Genomic DNA, 22,748 nt, shown 5'->3' on the forward strand with positions numbered 1-22,748 from the left:
TAGCATTAGATTTAGCACTAAGAGGTGAATCTTAATTTTATTCTTTGAGAAGTGGTCAAGGGCAGGTTTTATTATGTGTAGTTCTGCTGTAAAATAGGAGTAGGAAGAATTTATGACCCAAGCTGTGATCTAATAGTAAATGTGATACATGGCCTGTTTTACTGCTTCTGTTTGGCATTGCCTTGCTCAGAATTGATAAATTCACCTTTTGTAATCTGTGCTAGGACTGCTGATATGGAGAGGTCACGGGGTGAGAATGAGGGCAAGTTTGGGCTCTCTGAGACTTTGCATATCTGATCTAAGCTTGGTAATCATTACACCGTCCCGGCCTGTACTGGCGGCCTTCTCATGGCAGCTGTCAGTACAGTGTTGTGGATGGGACCTGTTGACAGGGATTGAATATTGGACTGCAATGAGAGACGGATGATCAACTGGTGAAATTCACCTTCCATCATATCAGATACGTGCTGAATAGCAGCAATGAAAGCTTAATTAATTAGAAACAAAAATGAAATTTTACACACATGGACCTAATACTGTTAAAATACCAACACAGGCAAAATAATTGTTGAGTGGTTTTAAAATTCTCTCTTTACTGCTGAGTTGGTGGGTTTGTATTTCACTAAATGAAATTAGGCATTTCATTTAGAAAAGTGAATTATCACATGTCAAGGGATAAATTAGTTTAGTGAACATAGAACTCACACTTTGCAAAGAATACACAATAATGTGTAAGGAAACATAAAAAAAATGCAGATTTATCATTGTACATAATTAGATGGCTGATCTTAGCTGGGCTTCACCTCATTTATTAGGCTAATTGAATTTTCTTTTTTTTTTAGAGTGCTAATTCACTTTTCTAAGCTTAATATACTAATACAGTAAATTCATCCCAGTATGTCATGTCACATGATCTCTTTAAGTACTGTGACTTAATGAATACCAATGGATAAATTGTATGTTAGACGGGACACGGTATAGGGTCAGACCATCCAAAAATATATATTAGCTGTCAGTGGCCCCTGGATGAACTAGCAGTATAGTTTGCAATGTCATATTGCCCATCTTGGACATTTAGATGTCCCTGTCCACCGGTAAATGATCAAATCTTAAATGAATGAAAAAGTCTTTGAACCTAAGCAATCATTTTTTTTGGTTTTCAATAGATTGTAGACAGAATGGATGTGTTGCTAAACATTGATCAAAAGTATACTGTCCATATTGTGTGATGGAATGATCAAGCAAGTCCAATCAGGAGCACCCATCTGTCCTGTGATTCACCCCATAACTAGAAGGCCAGAACATGGTGCTTTGTTTTTGGCTTTTTGAACAAATGACTAGCAATGGGACATTTGTTTGGAGCGGCCAGTTATTCAAAAAAATTTGAAACGGATCTGCTCTACTTTAGACCTAATGGATACGGCAGATGTGCAGACCCATAAACTTGGCAAAAGTGTCCATGAGAAACTAAGAAACTGTCAGCTGGTTTAAGTCTCCAACACTTACCAAACTATACCTACTAACTGTCCCGAAGTTGAAGGGAACGTCTCTCTTTCAAAACAGTATTTACCGCCCCCCTTTTCTCCTTGGGTGTCCCACTTTTAAGGTGGATATAAACAACTGTAATATTTATAACCAATAAAAAGTGATTTTGTTTTTCTTACATTAAATCATTCACCGAGCTTCTGAATTATTGTATTTGTTATTTTCAAAAGTTTAGGGAAACATAGTTGTCAAAAAAAAAAATCAATCATTTTTTGCATATTGATTTTTTTGGTCCAAAAAATGGGGCCGTTACATGGGTGTGTCTCTTTTCCCTAACTCCAAAAGAATTGAAACATCAGCTTTCAGTGGCATGTTATGATAAACCTAAATGTATACATAAAAGTTAAAAAAAAATGCAAAAAGCAGCCCAAAATCACTTAGAAAGAAATCTCAGATGCAAGCGGAGTGCATGTTCCCATCTAAATCCAGCCCCTTTATTGATATGACTGATAAGAAAACCACAGTTGCCTGAAAAGCTTGCACTTTAAACATATTTGAAGTTTTAAGGTATCACCTAACCAAGCAATTTCCCTTTTTAGCATGTTTAACCATAAACTACTATTCAGTAAGGATAAATACACAGATATAGCTTACTTTAAGGCCTTTGACTTCAAAGTCCCCCAACCTTAGTGCATTACCTGTGATTCATCTTCAGTGAAAAGTTCTGGCTGATTCATCATTGATTAGATCTGCCTGTGACTTCGACTCCTTTCATCTCTGAGCTCAAGGACCCAGCTACCTCTTTCCCAGAAGTTTCTGGTATCAAAAAGCAGGAATGAGTGTCACCTTCTACAAGAATGATTATTGGGAACAGATCCAGAAAAACACAAACTTTATAATGGCAATTCAGATGTCAGCTTCTTCCCAGGGCTACGAAAAGGGTGAAGAGTCCCATTGCAACCACAGGACCAAAAAATCTTTTTTTTTCCTGTTTATGAATACTATAAGTTCTGAGTTCATAGTACTATTCAATGTAGCTTCTGAAAATCAAATATCACCGATATCCCTACTATATTTAAACACCAGGAACAATTTAAGGAGCCTATTCATTCTATAGCTGCATTAATACACATGCCTGAAATTAACATGTTATGAGAAACTGAATATATATTTTTTATAAAGCAGAAAAACACAGCGTGACTGCTCACAATTTTTAAGTTTAGTTCTGCTTTAAAAAACTCAATTTTGGGAACAAAAACTTCCATTTTATCATATTTATTAGCCATAATGTCTTTGCAAACCCGAATTTACTTTTGGGTTTGCAAAAATTAGTAGTAATTGAAAGTGCAGAAAGTAGAGCTGTGGGAGGAACTCAGCATTTCTAAGCACTACAAGCTGAGTGCAGGAAACATCAGTGAGGAAGATACCAGACCTGTCACCCTGAAAATAGGAGCAATGGGTCTTATGAACACAAATCACATACCAATAGTATTTAGCCAAGGCCTCACCACCACTCAGAAAAGAAAAAGAATTAAATAGATGGCTTATTTGTTCCAATTAAAAAAACAGAACGATAAAATTTGATTTTTAATTGAACTTTATGGTCAACCTATAACACTGCTGTCCTGGTAATGTCACCACTGTTTATCTTACTGTTCTCCTTGCTGGAAGCTCTGACATGAGGGTGCAAAGCCCTGCTTCTACTAAGATAACTGCCTTCACGCACAGACACAGTGCAGAACATGGCATGGTGAGTAAATCAAAGAAAAAGATCAGCTGCAGATAAAGAAGAGGCAATGCTAGGGACATCTTGTTACCTTTTTTTCGGCACAGCTTGCAAATCTCAGTTTCTCTTTAGCTTCTTGATTAATTTTTCTTCTTCACTGGAGCTCATATTTAAAAAGAATTCAGACTTTAAAATCTTTGTATATACTTCTTTATTATAAAGAATATGTAAACATTGCACCTGTTACCTGACCTATCTGAGAAAAGACTAAAAACTTTACGAGGTCAGGCCTATGACAGGTTGGCGTTTGTATGTGTCCAGTGTGGAAGGAAGAACATTCTATTAACCTCACTGATGGGAATGTCTTGCAGGGATGGTATGGCATCCATTTGAGTCTCTTTGATCTGCTGCTTTCTGGCATACGAGTCTGTGGGTAAAAAAAAAAAAAAAGTTAATATTACCTTTAATTTAAAGAGCAACTCCTATTAAACATAATTTCAAACTCAAATGTAGGGACTCATTCGTTAACTCCATCAAACTCCTAAAAATGTACCATAATGCAGTGTGGTATATGAAGTAATCCACCATTTACTGCTGTTCTATATGGCTGCAAAGCATTAAAAAGTGACAACATTTTTCATAGGTTATATTCTGCACACTATGTGACATCACACCTTAATATTAGGAATGAGCCAGCACTCCAGAAAAAGAACTGATCCCCATCCTTTCATTTGCTGCTTATAGTTACTCTTAAGACATGAAAAGGGGGTGTATGTGTGACTGGCAGTACAGGCTGGATGAGCTTATATGAAAACAATGGAAAACAGTGCTGAAAAAGACAACTATTAACAGGAGATGGTATTAATGTCATTTATCTCCTAGAACAGTTGGTGTCCATGTACATTTTTTATGTTGATTCAATCTATGGCTAGCTTCAGGACCCATATTGGTGGCTTTAGACTTGTGTAGATGGCATCAGTTTAAGCAACTTTGGATATACTGCAGATCAGTGCAATCAGTGATAGGTGCATTTGACCTGTAGGTGACTTCTTTCTGAGACACATTTGACCTACTTTAAGTGCGGTTTGCATTCCCAAAGATGTGTAATGGAAGTAGAACCTTTCTAGTGCAAACAAAAGTCCATTGACACAGGCCTCTACACTACATATAGACACAAGACCATGATTTGGAAACATGCAAAATCAAAACAAAAGGTAATTCTCTTAAATATGACTGTTTATATAGATCAGGGGTGTCAAACTCAAATACACAGTGGGCCAAAAAATAAAAACTTAGACAATGTTGCAGTCAAACTCGAAACAGCACTGCTACTTCAATTCCCTGCATCAGGAAAACAGTCCAATGTGGGGCTTAATGTAATGAGTGGCTGGAACTCCCTTTCACTGAAATAGCACTGCTACTACAATTCCCTGCCTCTTTAAAAACACTCCAATACGGGGCCACGCATAGGCAGAGAGGCTGTTGGTCTATAGGCGCGAGTGATGCCGCTACTACAATTCCCGGCATTACTTTCGTCTATAAAACAGTCCAATGCAGGGCCACACATAAGCGGAGAGGCCGCTGGTCTATAGACGTGAGTGATGCTGGAATTGTAGTAGCGGCGCTATTTCAATGCAGCAGCGGGCCAGCTGCAATTCATATTTAGGACTCCTTTGGGGGCCAAAAAAGGACGTTGAGGCCAGATTTGGCCCCCGCGCCAGAGTTTGACACCCCTGATATAGAGGATGCATTGACGGGGACAGGAAAAAAAAATCTGGAATATTTGCTTTTAAATTTTTAATATACTTATTTTCGGTCTGTGTGGCCACACAGAAGCACAGTACAGATTTAACAAATATTTCGTTCTCTGTAATGCCGAGTTCATACTGCTTACCTGTAACCGTCTGTATGGAATCCAGTGGAGCTGTACTCATCAGATTCACACCAAACAAAAAGATGTAGGCAATGCATATTACCACCATGAGGTACACAGGAATAGCCACAGCCCAATACCTAAGGGAAAAAATGATAAAGACTGTCACCAATAGAAAAGCTGCAGGTAAAAGCATTGGAAATCAAGTATTGTAAATGCTTGCTAGCAGTGTTTTTTTTCTTTTCTAAAATTATTTTAAGGAGGTGCAATACAACACATTAACCATAATTATTAAGATATAACACAAATAAAAGACTTACTAAGAAGAAAATGAAAACATCAAGCCAATAAAATATGAGAATGTAAGTGATCAAAAAACAATTACACCATATACAATACAGTGCAATCTCCAATAACTCCTAAATTTTCACAGGTTATGTAAAAAAAAAGGAAACTAAGAAAAAGAGATAAGGAAGGGAAGGAAGCCCTGAAAGTTTTTTTTTCTTTCTTTATATTATCTATAAATTTTCAATCTCTTGCAATACACATTTACAATTACAATATGACTTATCCAGAAGGAGTCAATACCTTACCACCACCACCCCTGTTCTTGTACACCATAATACTCTTTTCTTCTCGCTCTCTCTCATTACCTTCTTTGCTTGGCACACCAAATCCATCCGCCCTTTTCTTTCCTACATAACCACATGAGTGACTGGTATAAAGCTACGTACACACTTCCAATTATTATCGTTGGAAAACGAACGACCTGCACGATATCTACGAACGATCGTATAGCACCGATCCTGCACATAGAGATAACGACACGATCGTTCGTAGATATTGTACACACAATAGATACGTTTTTACGAACGATTTTTTGCCCAATCGATCGTTCGTCGTTCGATTGGAACGATAAAAATTGGAAGTGTGTACGCACCTTAAGTCTGCTGGGGCTGCTGACCTTGCATCCAAGATGACAAAATTCAGCAACCCTTTTGAATGTCTATGCTAGTGTCTCTTGACCTTTTTCACATGGGAAACCACCTTGAAATAACGTGAAACTTGAAATAACTCCTATAATTACTATATCCACAGCTCACAGTACATTAGTGTGGTGGTCAGTAGGAAGAATTCCTCCTATATTACTGGCCAGTGGGAATACTGTCATCCCTACAGATAGCCAAAAAGATTATTAGTATCTGTTCAACTGACCTGAGTGTCACAACTTACTCAAGGAACCTCTGAAATGAGGCTTTTACATGTAAATACCGTTCCCCAAAAAATAAAAATTTAAAGAGAAAATAATCTTCTGGGAAGATTTAAAGTGAAACGATTGATGTGTCTACAGACAAACAGTCAGGGCTCCCTTTCACGTTTTAATGTAGTACTTACTTTTGAGGCCAATAGGTTAGTCCTAAAGAGTGCAACCATGATTCAGGAACAAAAGCCCACGTCAGATACAGGACTGGAAAGAAATGGGAAGGCAAAACACAAAATCATATATGGTCTACTGTACAACAAACTGACACCACAGACAGTCAGTGGGTGGTTTCCTTGAATAATAAAAACAGCTTTTCACTACTGGGCCCAGTTGAGCACCATGTTTATGAGCTTTACTGTTTTTTCCCCCAATAGTAACAGCAGGATTGACCTTCTCATTTCTTAAGACCTAATCACAATATCGATGGCCTGTAGGTTAGTGTTCCGAAGAGGAATTTAAAGACGCAGCAAGAAAGGATAAAACAGGAATATCAATTTATGCACGGAACTCTGTTAATAAAACTCTTTTGTAAAAGAAAGTTGAATTGGTCCATATTGATACTGCACAGTGCTCATTTTTATTTTACAAAAATAACTATAACTGTATAACTAAAACCAAAATATCTTTTTAAATTTGTTTGGGATAGAGCAGGAACAAGGTAAAACCCTTCATGTTTTTAATGTGAGCTATTATAGGATCCATTGCACTATTCCCATTGTAGGATAATAACTTAATTCAAGAAACACTACTAATAAAAATCAAAAGCAAATGGAAGAAGGAAACGTCCCATTAATGCACGTTTCGAAATGGGAACAAACCAATAATATTGTGATGGTTTGTTATCCAACTTTAGCTATATATTGTATGTTAGCTCCAAAAATGAAACTTTAGCTTTGTTGATCAAAAAAAAAAAAATCCTTAAAGTAACCATTATACACACACCAAGGATTACTTCAGAAGGATGCGCTTTGGAATCAGCTACTCCCTGCACAGGATATGGTAAGTAATCTTCTACTTGGAGTTAATAAAAAATAGAAATTAGTTTAGCGGTGAACTAAAATTTTCAAAAACCAATAGTGGGCTCACAAAATCAAGGAGCTGTGGTGCCTTATTGTGGTGTGGTTTAAGCATATTATATTACAGTCATAAGGTTTTATTAATGACAGGTTCACTTATTAATATAAAAGAATGACATATATGTGAATCTCTAATAATCAAGAATCAAATAATAAAGTTTAATATACTCACTAAATCCACACTGGGAAGCCAAGTAAAGGACAAAGCCATAAATGGCTCTCTCTGGCAGCGGAGATGGAGAATTCTCCACCATTCTGTAACCTGTAACAAAAACAAAGCATATGTAAATGCATAAAAATAAATGTATACTGGGCAGGAGAGAGCTACAAATATTATGCAAGTCATTTATCAAAGTGCCTGAAGGAACCATTTATATTCTATAGCAACATTTATATTTGCAACATTTACATCCTAAAACATTTGTCTTCTGACCTTCCATTATTATTATTATTATTATTATTATTATTATTATTAAACGGGATTTATATAGCTCCGATATATAACGCAGCGCTGTACATTAAATAGGGGTTGCAAATGACAGACAAATACAGACAGTGACACAGGAAGAGGACCCTGCCCTGAAGAGCTTACAATCTAGGAACCAAAGAAGAGAACATGGGTATCTGATGATCAGCCTAAACATGTCCCTCAATATCTCACAGGTTGGCCATGGTATTCTATACATTTTGTAGCTTGAACATTACTGGAATCTACAGTCCAAGCACATCCAGGTGCTGAATGAGGAAGCTCCGCTCACATCCAGGTAGCTTCTGGTTTAGTTTCCCTGACTTTCAAACTTTATCCAATAGGGTGACAGACAAAATCAAAAAACCTAAAAATGAACATTCAAAAGACAAATGCCTTAAAAATAAAGGTGTGAGCACAGTAAGCAATCGTATTGTATAGAAGATAATTAAACAAGTAAACCAGGGTTGCATCCAAAAAAACATTGACAAAATTAACATGGGCATTTTAAAACATTGTTGGATGTGACACTGGTTTGCTCATTCTACTTTTGCAACTTTGTACTTTTTTCCCCATTTGGTTTTTTAATATATTTTAGAATTTTAACCACAACAAAATTAAAAAAAAAGATGACTGGAGTTGTAGGATTCCATTAATGATGTCCTAGAAACTCTGAACCCCAAAGCACTAATTAGAGTAGGGGTCCCCAATGACCGGACTGCAGATCTTCACCAGGCTATGGCCTGCGATGGACTGGGCTGCTGCTGTCCTTGTTGGCAGTCTTCATTGGGAGGTTGGGGGCCGCAGTTATAGAGGAAAATTTCAACCTAGAACCGCAGTGTCCCATCTGATCCCTCCTAACTGGCCAGCAAATATGCCAATCTTATCAACGCCAAGAGGAGTGCAGGAGGGGATTAGCCAGTGCGCAATACTGCAGAGTGTGACCCTGGCATGGCTTCATTTATTACTGACCTTTACTAGGTGGACTGACACTTATGAGCGGAAAGTCAACTATGAATTAGTAACCAAAATAAGAAACCGCAAGATGCATGGAAATTGTGTATAAGTAATGGAGAGCAACCCACTTTAGCAAACGTAAATATAAAAACATTGGAAGTAGGCAGATTCTTTATTGCAGAAGGGACCGGACGGTTTGCAATCTTTTTTTAATGTATACTGAGCTGAGCATACACACAGCAGACAGTAGGGAATGAATGATTTCATGTGTGCACATGTAATTCTGAACCTGACGAAAAAGAAATGACTGAAGATCCCAAACACAGAAGAGAACCAGGAGAAGCTCAGCACCAGAGCAGTAAGTTTAATTATAAAACTGAAAACAAGCAGATAAGTTTATCTTAACACAAAAGAGAACATGCCTGCTCACAATGGACCCGATTTATTAATGCTCCCCAAGCCTGGAGAGGATACACTTTCAGCGAATGACTTTGAAGAAATCCATTCCAGGTTTGCTAGATCACCCAGCTTCACTGATAAAAGTGTATCCTCTACAGCCTTGGAAAGCTTTAATAAATCAAGTCCAATGTTTTAATGTTCAGTCCCAGTGTAAGAAATTGGTTTTGAAACCTGTTTAAAACTTTCAGCAGTTTGAGAGGCTTGACAAGGAAAGTGTGGGATTTTTGCAAAAGTGTGTAGATACAATCATCACATTACGGAAACTAAAGATCTTTAGGCAGGAGGCAACATGAGAAGCAATCACCACATTGGCTGCAACACAAAGGTAACTGAGGATGTCAATGAATTCATAACAGAGGAGCGATAGGGGCTTGAGGAAAGACGGCATGACCTGCCAGCCATTTTCATCTGCTGAACCTTCTGCTAAGTTCATCACTCATCCATGGAACACCTTCAATGTAAAAACATAAACATAAGGGCTTAGTTCATAGATATGTAGTATTCAGGTGCAGAAATGTTTGGAAAGCAATCTTGTGATACTGACCGGTTTCCATTAAAGCCCTACCCCAGCCAAAATTCTGTCTGTGACCCCATGTGAAACTTTTAAAGCATATGTAATCTCAAAAACAAACACACATATATATATATTTATATATATTAATATTTATTGTATATTGCAACTTATCAGTCCGTGGATGTGGTGGCTGCATTTTTTCTTCCTCCTAATAATTAATATTACTATTAAACAGGATTTATATGGCGCCAACATATTACTCAGCGCTGTACATTAAATAGGGGTTGCAAATGACAGACCATGACACAGGAGGAGAGGACCCTCCCCAGAAGAGCTTAGAATCTAGGAGGAAGGGGGAAGTATCACACAAAAGGAGGGGGGATATGGCTTGGTGAGTGAGTAGCAAGGGTTTTGGAAGACAGAAGAAGATGGGTAGATGAAAAGATGGATTTTAGGGCTCTTTAAATGAGCAGAATGTAGGAGCAAGCCGAATAGTATGAGGAAGACCATTTCAGAGAGTCAGGGCAGCTCTTGGAGAGGCTTGGAGCCACGTGTGTGATGAGGTTATGAGTGAGGAAGTCAGTTGTAGTTCATCAGAGGAGCAGAGAGAGCGGCTGGGGGAGTATTTTTTAACAAGGTCAAAAAGGTAAGTGGGACAAGAACTGTGGAGGGATTTGGAGGCAAAGCACTGGAGCATAAATTTGATTCTAAGGTAAAATGGAAGCCAATGAAGAGAACTACAAAGAGATGCAGCAGAAGAGGAGCGGAGGGAAGGATGGATGAGTCTGGCTGCAGCATTCATAATTGATTGTAGAGGAGTCGGGTTAGTAGAATACCAGAGAGGAGGAGGTTACAGTAGTCCAGAGGAGAGATAAGAGCATGTACAAGGAGTTTGGTGGTCTCTGGGGACAGGTAGGGGCGGATTTTGGAGATGTTGCACAGGTGAAAAAGTGACAGGACCTGGAAATCCTTTTAAAATGGGGGGTAAATGAGAAGGCAGAATCGAAGGTGATGCAAAGACAACGTGCCTGATTTTTTTACTTTTTTGGTGAAGTTAAGCACTTCCCGTCCTAGGGCAACAAAGCTCACAACCGTTCTTTATGTAAAGAATTGCAGGACTGACACCCAAGACAGAAAATGTGCTGGGAGTACAGAACACCCCCCAATCCACATATCTGTAGTTCACAAAGGTGACCTGGGCAGGAAATTAAGAATACTTGATTTCTAAATGAATCAAAAAGTATTTTTTTTTGCACAGATACATCAAAACACTTTCAATGGTCTGTTTACCAAACCAAAGAGGAGCAAACTGGAGAAATTGATTGTTAGGGTTTAGATAAACTTTCAGGAAGTGCTATAGGTATCACTTCCAATAGAACAAACAAACAAATAAACAAAACCTACACTGATCGCTTTTCATTGTTGTAACTTACAACAAAACCCTTTTCTCAAGGTAATCACAGCGGACTTGTGAAAGGGGTATTGGAGGATCATTGTCTAACATTCTTAAGGTATACCATAAAATATGTTAAAAAGTTTTCATAATGTGTGCTTTAATAGAATGAGGTAGAGTTTCTTTATAAGATTCCCAGAAGCTTCTATCCAGGCCATTTTAAAAATAGGATCCAATTTTTCTCTAAAAAGACCTGATGTGGATGGATCAAAGTCTATCTATTTATGCAATATTGTTTTTCTTGCCACTAAAGAAACAATAGATGACAAAGTTCTGCTTCCTCTGGTAAATCTCGCTCCATTTAAAGCAAATGAACCCAAAATTGCCCATTCGGGAGTAAAGGGTATATATTTAGTCAAGGATGAAGTAACATAATAGGCCACTGAACGCCAAAATCTTTTAATACTTGGACAGTTCCAAAACACCTTTTTTTAACGTGCCTTTTTATGCTTTGTGCCATTAACTCTCCATTTGTTATTAATAAGTAGTATTTATATAGCACCAACATATTACGAAGCGCTGTACATTAAATAGGGATTGCAAATGACAGATACAGACAGTGACACAGGAGGAGGAGAGGACCCTGGCCAGAAGAGCTTACAATCTAGGAGGATTTGAGTGTATTATTGCTACAATGTACTGCTGAGGATCATTATACAGCATTCAACCCATAATTTTTTTTAAGCTGGGTGGGAAGAAGCTGTAGGTAGGTGGTCAAAAAGTGAGAGTAATTTTATGTTCCTAGTTATTGCCATAGCAATCCAGTAACCCCTTCAAATACCGCTTTCTACCATCCCCTATACTTTGTTCCAACTTTGCCCACGCTCTTATTATGTCCCATTTTTCCATCTTTTTGTATTCTGCCCCAACTGTCTAGTAACCCTGTGTTCTGACCCAACTTTATATTAACCACCCAAAAACAGCCGGGTGGTGCACCCAGCTAAAAGGGGCAGGAGAGAACACTGCACGTGGATCCAATATCATACAATATATTCACATTGTGAAGAGGGTTTTTTTTGATTATGCTCTGCCACACTCTTCACTGGGGCACAAGCAGGGGGTCCTGCTACTTTTACCCAAACACAAGCAGGCCTGGGGATTTCTTTGCAGACTATCCCCTCTATAGGCCACGGCATTACCTCACCTGGTTTCTTTGCAGACTATCCCCTCTATAGGCCACGGCATTACCTCACCTGGTTCTCAACAACCACGGGATGCTGATCATCAGGCCACTTTACCTAACAGCTCCAGATCCTGGCAAGCTTATGTACAACACCTCCCCACCAAAGATGATTTTCACCTTCAAGTACAGGAGGTTAAAGAGGCCTTCAGGGAAGAAATTTGCATCCTACGCACAGACCTTCAGAATTTACAGGGCACTAAAACCCAGGTACTACAACTCCAAGACCAGGCCTCCTCCCAAGCTGCTACAATTAGGGATCTTAAGCTTCAGCTGTTAGACCTTGAAAATAGATCCAGGCACAACAATATATGAGTACGAGGCCTCCCAGAAGCTACCCAGCAAGCTGACCTAACTGTGGTGATACAGGCCATTTTGAACAACATCTTAGGTCACCCACACACGGATACCATACTGTTTGATAGAGTCCACAGGGCTCTACGACCACCTGGTCCTTCCTCGAGACCGAGAGCTGTTATGCGCATGTTACAGGATTACCCCTTGAATGAAGAAATAATGCAGGCAGCTAGGACCATTGAGTTCTATGGGACACAACTACATATTTTTCCTGATGTCTCCTGGTCCACTCTCCAGTGACACCGCGTTCTTCAAGCACTGCTAACATCCCTACGTGATCGTTTCATTCCTTACCGGTGGGGGTTTCTTTCAGCTTGACAGCTTGTTTGGAGGGCAGATGGCTTGAACTCTCAAGCATCCTAAGGACCTTCCACGATTCTGTGCGGATCTTCGAACCTTGCTCTTTGATTTCAGAATGGGATCCTCTTCCAGTTTATCAGGCGGTACCTGAGAGATGGCAAGAAGCCCACAAAAGGAAGCAGTCTCTTTGTAATGGCTCCTCTCCACCGGCAGGAAATTCTCTATGTCCTGGGTCCCCATACTCCTAACTGCCTTAAATACTGCAAGTGGACTCTCATATGATCCTTGCTACCATCTTTGGTCAGTTGGTTTCTGACAGTAAACAGCTCTACTGCAAGAGGAAATGCTTTATTGGTTATCTTTAGTCATGTTGTATGTTGTTTTTCTTTTATTGCCTGGTCCCTGATATTTAACTCAAATTGTATGCTTTTCCATCTGCAGGCTGTGGGGAAGGTTTTATGCTGTAAAATTATTCTGGCTGTATTTACTCTCTCCATTAGAGATGTCTAATTATCAATATCCCTTCTGTTGGACGCCATTTCGGTTGTCCAGATTCCTCCTACGCCTCACATTGAGAGTCCCTCCTTGTTCATGTTTGTTTTTGGTCTGTGGTATTTTATTTGTCTCTAGATAGACCCTTGGACAAGAATGTGATTCCGCCGAGATGACCCTACCCCTACAAAATGTTTTTATGTTTGCTGTATTTTTTTTGTAGTTTTTTCTTTTTTAGATTTTTTTTCTTTGTGCTGACCCTCCCTCCCCTCTCTCTATTTTTGCCCCTGGAGGATGCTCAGGTTTCGTCATAACAACTGTATGGTACTCATCATGCACTTTTTCCTTTTACTATTACCCCATGGTTAGATTATTATCAGTTAATGTTAAAGGCCTGAATTATACTAACAAACGCAAATTGGCCCTACAGGAATTAAAAAGCCATAGAGCAGACATTGCTTTTTTCAGGAAACACATTTTGATAACATGGGCACGTTTGTTTTTGCTAAACGGCAGTACCGGACTGTGTTCTCAGCGCCAGGCAAAACTAAAAAGTCAGCGGGGGTAGCCATACTCATTCATGCGCATACTACTTTTTCGGTTACTAAGTCTATTTTGGACCCAGACGGTCGATATGTTATCTTACAGAGTTGGTTAGATGCAAAGGAGGTTGTGTTATGCAATATTTATGCACCCAACATGGCAAAAGTTAAATTCTTAAAAATGGTTCTCGGGATAGCATCCTCATTGTCACATAACCAGCAGGTGATTTTTTATTTTTATTTGTTTTTGTTATATCGTTAAATTTTTACTGTGTATTTCTTGGCTTCCTTCTTATACTTTTTTATGTTTGTTGTTTCGTTTAACATTTGAAAAACTAAATAAAAACAAAAAAAAAAACAAAAAAAAGAAAGGCTGTTCTAAAGTACAGTCACAAATTGCAAGCATGGCTAGAGTTTCCTGAAAGCGTAATCTCCATGGATTCCATGGGAGGCCCCTGCACACCCAGTGAAAATGGCTTTAAAAAGCCTTAAAACCCCTTGAAAAAAGGTGCCGGGTGCCATTTTCAAACAGTTTGCCACCCCAGAAGGCATGATGTCGTTACTTATGCCACTTGTGTTTGTGGGGATTGGACAGTTTGTTCTTCAGGGTGGCTAATATTTGTTTAAAAACGGCATCCAGAAGAGTTGGAAATTGAAGTAAGTTTTCTTTTTTAGTGGGGGTGGTGGTGGTGGGGAGAAGAACTAATTGATTACCAATAGTTTTTTGTTTGTGCGTGACTTTTTCTGTTGGGGGGGGGGGGGTAAAAATAGGGATGCCAAAAATCTAGACCTTTAGTTTACTGTTGTATTATTAAACAGTATTTATACATATTACGCAGCGCTGTACAAATAAATAGGGGTTATGAATGACGGATAGACAGTGAAACAGAAGCAGGAGAAGACCCTACCCCCAAGAGCTTACATATATATTATATATCAGGAATTTCTAAGGCATGACACCCCTTTGAGCTTTTAGCACCTACAATACAATCCTGGTATATCTGTAATGGTGCACAAAGCCCATGTAATTCATTTTACAAGTAATTTTTTTTCTCTTCCAGCTCCAACAAAACATCCATCTGCCCTTACACACGGTGACCTCATACAATGAGGTCATCAAATATTATCTGCACGTTCTATCTTTTGCATTACTTTATGTCAATTTTTTTTTTCCCATAAGATTCTGCAATTTACATGATGGTATCATCAGGAAAACATATGCAGCTAAAGTGAAAATCCAGAGGTGCTTTAAACAGTTTTTGGACTTTGTTTTGTTCTCCAGTCAAGTGTAACTAAATAAACACATTCTTAGATTATCTGTGAGGTAGCGATGGCTGATAACTGGGAGTCTGAGGACAGGAGAGGGGCCATGAAGTCAGGAAAAGTTCACAGCAATAAATCAGCAGAAGTGAACTAAGGAAAGAAATGGTGGATGAGAGGTCAGAGGGTGGCCAGGACAGTGCAGCCTAAACAGGGTACATGAAGGGACAACAGACACTGTATGTAAGTAACAGCAGATGTTTTATCTGTGAGGTCACAGCAATTACCAGTTTATTTTAATGTTTTTTAATCCATTAGGAATTCCAATTATGATTGCATTAGTAAACCAACTAAAAGAATTTAACGTATTCCTCCACCTCCTCACTGTTTGTCATTTGCAACCCCTATATAATGTACAGCACTATTTATTACCAATCATGGGTGATCGGCGTTGGCATGTGGGCATCACCACAGTTTTTTGTGTAGAAAAAGCAATGTAAAGCACCCTGCTGGCCCATTGCATCAAATAAGATCTGCCTGTGTTGCATAGAGAAGCAGAGAAATACAGAGCTGTAGTGATGATGACATTGGGCCTGATTTATTAAAGCTCTACAAGTCTGGTGAACATACACTATCATGGAAGAACCTGGGTGATCCAGCAAACCCGAAATGGATCTGGTTCACCTTTAAAAACATCTGTCATCTAGGAAATCCATTCCAGATTTGCTGGACCACCCAGGTTCTCCCACAATATAGTCAATCTTTTTCAGTCTTGCAGAGCTTTCATAAATCAGGTCCATTGGATCTAACATTAAATCATTAAAAAAAAGGTTTTCTTTAAAAAAATAATTAGCATAAGGATGAGAGGAGAAGTGAAGAACCAGGGTGGGCAAAATATACACAATATTTATAATACAAATTAATTTAGGAATAATAAAATAAAAATAATAGAAACATAATAATTATAAATGATAAAACAAAAGACAAAACTACAGCAATTTTATTGAAAGCAGTGTTTAAATGGGGTAAATTTGATTCCATATCCTTTTGTTCAGATATAACCAATCCTATTATGTCTTTGAAATGCTGTTTGAATAATAATTTTCCTTTTTTTTAAATTATTTATATTAATAATAAACAGGATTTTTATAGCACCAACATACTACACAGCGCTGTACATTACATAGGGGTTTTAATGTACAGCGCTGCCTAATATGTTGGCGCTATATAAATCCTGTTTATTAATAATAATAATGTTAATAGTTATAACAGGGGTTAAAAAATGTCAGACAGATACAGACAGTGACATATGAGGAGGAAAGGACCCTGCCCCGAAGAGCTTACAATCTTAGAGATGCATTTGCAAATCCTGGCAAACCTTCATTTTAACCTATGTCCCCTATGTGAAGATCAATCCTGATTCCTTGCCTTGAAAACAGAAGGCAATGAATAATTATTTTTTAACCAGATTAGGAGGGACATTTCCTAGAGTACTGCCCCAGGGACTATGGTCAAGGATATAATTCCCCCCTGCAGCACAATGCTTTAACCCCTTAAAAATAGCAGGAGTGAATGGTATTAGATTGCCAGCTTTGCAGCCAAATCTAAGCTCATGAACAGGACTGGATTCCATATCCTTTTTAAATCTACACTCCTATAGTTTCTACAAATCATTGACATGCCTTACCGATAGCAGTTGAACTCAGTTCAACCCCTGCCATGTTCACCTGAAGGAATGTGACACGAATGCCTCTTGTAGTTGCTGAAAGCAGATCTGGAGGCAATGTAAAAATGGAGTGTTTGTTGGTGTTCATCTAGAGGGACATCTGTAAATCACCACCTGCTATAGTTTAGATAGGGATGCCGTGACCTACACCTGAACTGGTCAGCCCCACAGGCACAGCAGTTCCCTGAACCCTGTATTGAACTGCTGGAGCAGTGCTGCTCAACTTTTTGGATATAGGAGGCCTTTGATTTGGCCCCTGACCTCACCAAGGGGACAAATCTTATATTTGGTATATGTGCTACTACAGAGGATGATTATTATTATTATTAATAATATTAATAAACAGTATTTATATAGCACTAACATATTATGCAGCGCTGTAAATTAAATAGGGGTTGCAAATAACAGACGGATACAGACAGTGACACAGGAGGAGAGGACCCTGACCCGAAGCTTATAATCTAGGAGATCAGCAGAGATTGTGTACATGCTACAGGTGATGGACAGAGATTGTGAACATTCTACAGCAGTGTTTTCTTTTTAATATGGGGGAACCCTTAAAAAAAACTCATGGAACCCCTGCTATGAATAATATATCCACAGCTCACAGTACATTACTGTGGGCCAGAAGAATATCACCCTTACGGGTGGCAGCCCCTGTATTGTGACCCAACTTGTCAACAGCCACCCAAAAACAGCCGGATGGTTACTGAAAAGTGGTGGGTGGTGCACCCCGCCTAGAAGAGGCTGGGGGGAACACTGCTATGGTATAATTCTTCTCAAATGGAGTTCAAAATCAAAGAACAAATCCTCCCACAAGCTGTGCATTGTACAGACTGGTATTATTTTATAATAGTAGTAGGACAACAGGTATTCTTTAAAGCGAAACTAGGGCAGCTCAGATATTAGCACTCTGGCCTTTGCAGAGCTGGGTCCCAGGTTCGAATCTTGGCCAGGACACTATCTGCATGGAATTTGCAGGTTCTCCCCATGTTTGCGCAAGTTTCCTCCGGGTACTCCAGTTTTTCCGACATTCCAAAAACATGGTTAATTAATAGGTTAATAATTAACATGGTTAATTAATAGGTTAATTGCTTTCCCTCCAAATTGCCCTTACACTGTATTAAAGACAAATGACTACGGTAGGGACATTAGATTGTAAGCCCCTTTGAGGGACAGCTAGTGACGTGACTATGGGCTTTGTAAAGTGCTGTGTAATATGTCCGTGCTTTATAAATACTGGATAATAATAATAATAATAATAATATTAAAGTTTACTTTGAAAATTAGGCATCAGACAGGTCTATATTGCAGAAATTGACAGGCAATGTCCTTTCTGTAATAAAACATATTTACCTATTTGATCGTCGTCTTCATTTGTCAAAGAAACATTGAGCTGCAGCAGGGGATGCCAGGATACCAAATACCCCGGCTTCCCTTGCAGCTACTGGGACTGAATGGACTCCCGCATGCTTGTCTGGGAGTTCCATCATCCCGGTTCAACCAATCATGATGGCTGAAGACCTAAGTCCAGGAAGAGAATATGGTGGTGCCCTGATCGGATGAAATCAATTAAAAATTGCCATCAGACAAGTAAGGTTATTTTATTGTCTTTTGAAAATTACCTGTTGGTGAATAACCTTTTTTTATAGCTCAGAATAAGTTTAGCAATGTGTCAGCTGACATTAAAATAACTCTATGACTAATTTCTCCTCTCTCGTCAGCTATTTGGAGAATGAGAACACACACAGATGCACGTTCCTAGTTTTTTTCTGCCAGGGCTGTTCACATACTCACCGACAAGGGGCATTTATCATTTGGACAAGATGTACTGCAATCATAATGGTTTAACATGGTCACTGAGGTCACACATTGCCTCTAAATACCCGGGAGACATTTTTTCCAGGCGGAGGGGTCAGCAGGGTGGATCTTGTTAGAGTTTCAAGACAATAGAGACGCATTGGACATATTTCATAGTGACACTAGCTAAGAGGGGTGAAATTTATCTCCTCATCACCACTCACTAATGCCTGACAGATTCACATTATTTGTCCGATGGACTGCAGATAACATCACTGAAGGCCAGGACTCCAATAAGGCCTCCAAAAATTGACTTTTCATAGGCTGCTTATTAGAAGCAAGTGAAGTTTATGAAACTGAGCACCACTTGAGGCTGTCAGGTTGTTTCTGATGCCGACATAGTCAATTTGTGGGGAAACCAATGAACCTAACTGCATGTTCTTGTAATGTGGGAGGAAACTGGACTACCCGGAGGAAACCCACGCAAACAAAGGGAGAACCTGCAAACTCCATGCATAGAGTGTCCTGGCGGAGATTCTAACCTGGGACCTAGCACTGGAAAGACCAGAGTGCTAACCACTGAGCCACCGTGCTGCCTAGAAATCAGCCAGAATGCAGGAAAATCCCTTCAGTATCCAAAATTAACAACTTTAAAGCTCTCATACCTGTACCACCCTAACAGTTTTTACATTACAAGACTCAGTAACTAAGGATATAAGATTATTTTATTTTTTAAGGCCAAACTTTCTTTTGCCATTATTTTTTTCTGTTATTAAAATTTTTTTTATAATAAATAAAATCAAGAATATCATAAAAGAAATATATAAAAATTAAACTAGTTTTTAGTGTCTTTTAAAATATTATTATGTTATGAGTGCTTTGTACATATTGTTAAAAATAAAAAATATTCATTTCATTCTACACTTTTTTTGTGATTTGAAAAGTATTTCTTTTTGTTATGTGACACTGAATAAATTCACACATAAACCTAGTTATAATAAAAAAATTAATATAAAAATGTGGGGGTTAACTACCGGTAAGAAAGTTAAAAAAAAGTGATTAGTTAGGAATACGTTACTTTTTTTGTTTTTTTATATAGGAATTAAATTGTTTAGTGTCTGTTAAACCTCAATTAGCTGTAACAACCATCGTCTGAGAAGGAGGCATTTTTACTTTGTAAGCACATTGACTCACTTTGACCAGTCAGTCCAGGAGTGAGCACAGGAGAATGCAATCTCATGCCTGTGTTAATAGAATATATAAACAAGAGATTTAACTCTAAAGCTACATACACACGGTCCAATGGCTCAGGGTCGATATCGGACGAGAATGTGGTATGTGTACAGCGCCCGCCATTCATCAATCCTGCAGTCCTTTGTCATTGGAAACGATCGTGAAAGATCCTTTCCAACGACAATTATTGAACGCAGTATAATAGAGAGGCAAAAATTGGAATATAAAACAGTTTTTATTTTTTCGGATCTCAGCATTACGGATTCCCTTCAGTCTATTTAATCGTCTTTGAATACTTGCACACATGCCTGCCTTGTATCATCACTCTGGATGGGGACAATGATGGACTTTGCCTTAATTATGTGTGTTGGCACAGCCACGTGTAGCTTCTGCCAGGAATGTGGCAGGGTGACAATGCAGGATCACATTTTAGAAACTCAAAGCAAGACTTTAAATAAAGACCTTAATATCACCAGGATTTCTTTTAGCAATTTTCGTAATCTTAGATTGGAAGCTCTTCTGGGCAAAGTCCTCCCCTCTTCCTGTGTCACTGTCTGTATCTGTTGGTCATTTGCAACCCCTGTTTAATAGACAGCGCTACCTAATATGTTGGTGCTATATAAATACTGTTTATTAATATTAATAATATTAACTGCAGAAAAAATTATATAATGAGCCAATGATAGGGTTGAAGTCCAAAAAGCCACTAACTGGAACAAAACAGAGCAGCTGTATAAAAGAAAAGGCACCACCTACTTTGTACTACTACCCCCATTATATTACCAGCAGCCTATGTTATGAAACAACGCAGCTTCGCTGGTCCTCAGCAGCTTCAGGTATTTAACCAGTCAAGTGGGTTGAGACTTGCTATACCTGTTCTATGCAACAGATTCTCCTGCAGGCTTGTATTTTCTGTAGTGACTTCTGAGGGGAGAGAAACCTCTGCATGCTGCAGGAGAAGCAGATATTCCATACATCCCTAAATTTTTCATTTCTAAAACGTAACATTTCAAGACACCGCTGGATAGGTAAATATAGTGCACCTGCTTTTACAGACATGGCAAGCTTGTGCAAGGTAAATCTAATTTTTTCATTATTACAGCAGGTACTAATAAAATGTATGGCAATTATTTCCTACTAGTACAAATAAAGGACAGTTATGTAGGATAGTCTTTGGGCCTGATTTATTAAAGCACTCCAACACTGCAGAGAATACTTTCTACAGTGAAGCTGGGAGATTCAGCAAACCCGGATATGATTCCTTCAAAGTCATTTGCTAGCAAATGTTTTCAATCCTGGACCAGATCCATTGCAGGTTTACTGGATCACCCAGCTTCACTAATCAAAGTGTATCCTCTCCAACCTTGGAGAGCTTTTATAAATCAGGCTCATTGGGTCTGCGGTGATAAATGACAACATTCTTCTTACTCATTTTCTGTTTTCTCTTTTTCTTACTAGCTCCAATGCTAAACTGCACCTTGATGCATAGGAAGACACTTTAAAAGTTTGCTTTAAAAACAATGGCACAGAATGAACAAAATACAAATAAAGACTTGAAAAAAATGCACATAGCACAGCATGAGTGTGTTTTAAATACACGCACCAACACATGTTATTGTATATACATAGCAATGAATGATCCCTAATGTCCCTCTGCATGCACTCCAGTAATGTACACAGATAGCAATTAGGGGATGCTAATCACTGATAGAATTAACATTTGTGATAAACATTTCCTATGAGTGTCTATTCATATGTTAATTAGACTAGCTGTGGGGAACAGAACCGAGCTGATTACATGATGTCAGCCCACGCCCATTTCCCCCTCCCATTCTGAATCTCAGATGGTTAAACCAATTTGCTGCTTTTCGCATGAGCTGCAGAATTGTCACCAGAATTTTTTTAAGCTGGTTAGGAATAAGGCTAGGTACATTACTAGGTAATTATAGTTTGAGAACGAACGATTAACGATTATTGCCAATTATTTTGAACAATCGTATTCTGAACAATTCTGTACATTCTGTAACAATACGATCGTTCAAGTAATAATGTACACAATAGATACGATGCAGGAAGTGACATGTACAGGAGAAAGTGATATTTCCCCTTCCTCTTAGATTGTAAGCCATTCTGAGCAGGGTCCCTCTCCTCCTCCTGTGTCTTTATCTATCTGTCATTTGCAACCCCTATTTATTTTACAGTGCTGCATAATATGCTGGTACTATATAAATCCTGTTTATTGTTATTTTTAATAATATTAACAAATAAAATGCTAGCCAGATTATTGTAAAATAATTTAGAAAAGATTTAGGATCTGGAGGTGTGCTCTTCTTCATTGACTTGTACAGCAGTCCTCCAGAACAGATCCAAGAATGTACACGTCAGATTCATATTGGGCAAGAATCATCTGACATGTGTACATAGCCTTACATTTTATTCTCCAAATCCCCCAAAAAACATTATTTAGGACAATCAGTCTCTAAACTAAGAGTGAAAATACTTCTGTTAGCAGGAAGCATATTTAATGCACATTCTTCCCCAGCTGTGTCTGGTTTAAATGATTTCTTGTAAACCATTATCAGCAC

At 38.6% G+C, this 22,748-nt stretch overlaps 1 protein-coding gene across 3 annotated transcripts in view; it reads right to left on the reverse strand.

The window, feature by feature from the left end:
• Positions 1–3,404: 3,404 nt before the first annotated feature.
• The window catches only part of PIGP (phosphatidylinositol glycan anchor biosynthesis class P), a 25,882-nt gene continuing 6,538 nt past the window's right edge, over positions 3,405–22,748 (reverse strand). For all 3 annotated transcript variants that reach the window (XM_072398289.1, XM_072398288.1, XM_072398287.1), the window contains 4 exons: positions 7,597–7,686; positions 6,480–6,552; positions 5,106–5,224; positions 3,405–3,638 (listed from right to left, as the gene is read on the reverse strand). In XM_072398289.1, coding sequence (XP_072254390.1) covers positions 3,502–3,638; positions 5,106–5,224; positions 6,480–6,552; positions 7,597–7,678 — 411 coding nt within the window. In that variant the 5' untranslated portion in view covers positions 7,679–7,686 and the 3' untranslated portion in view covers positions 3,405–3,501. The remainder of the gene's footprint in view (positions 3,639–5,105; positions 5,225–6,479; positions 6,553–7,596; positions 7,687–22,748) is intronic.

This window comes from Pyxicephalus adspersus, chromosome 1 (genome assembly GCF_032062135.1).
Source record: "Pyxicephalus adspersus chromosome 1, UCB_Pads_2.0, whole genome shotgun sequence".
Classification (NCBI taxonomy): Eukaryota; Metazoa; Chordata; class Amphibia; order Anura; family Pyxicephalidae; genus Pyxicephalus; species Pyxicephalus adspersus.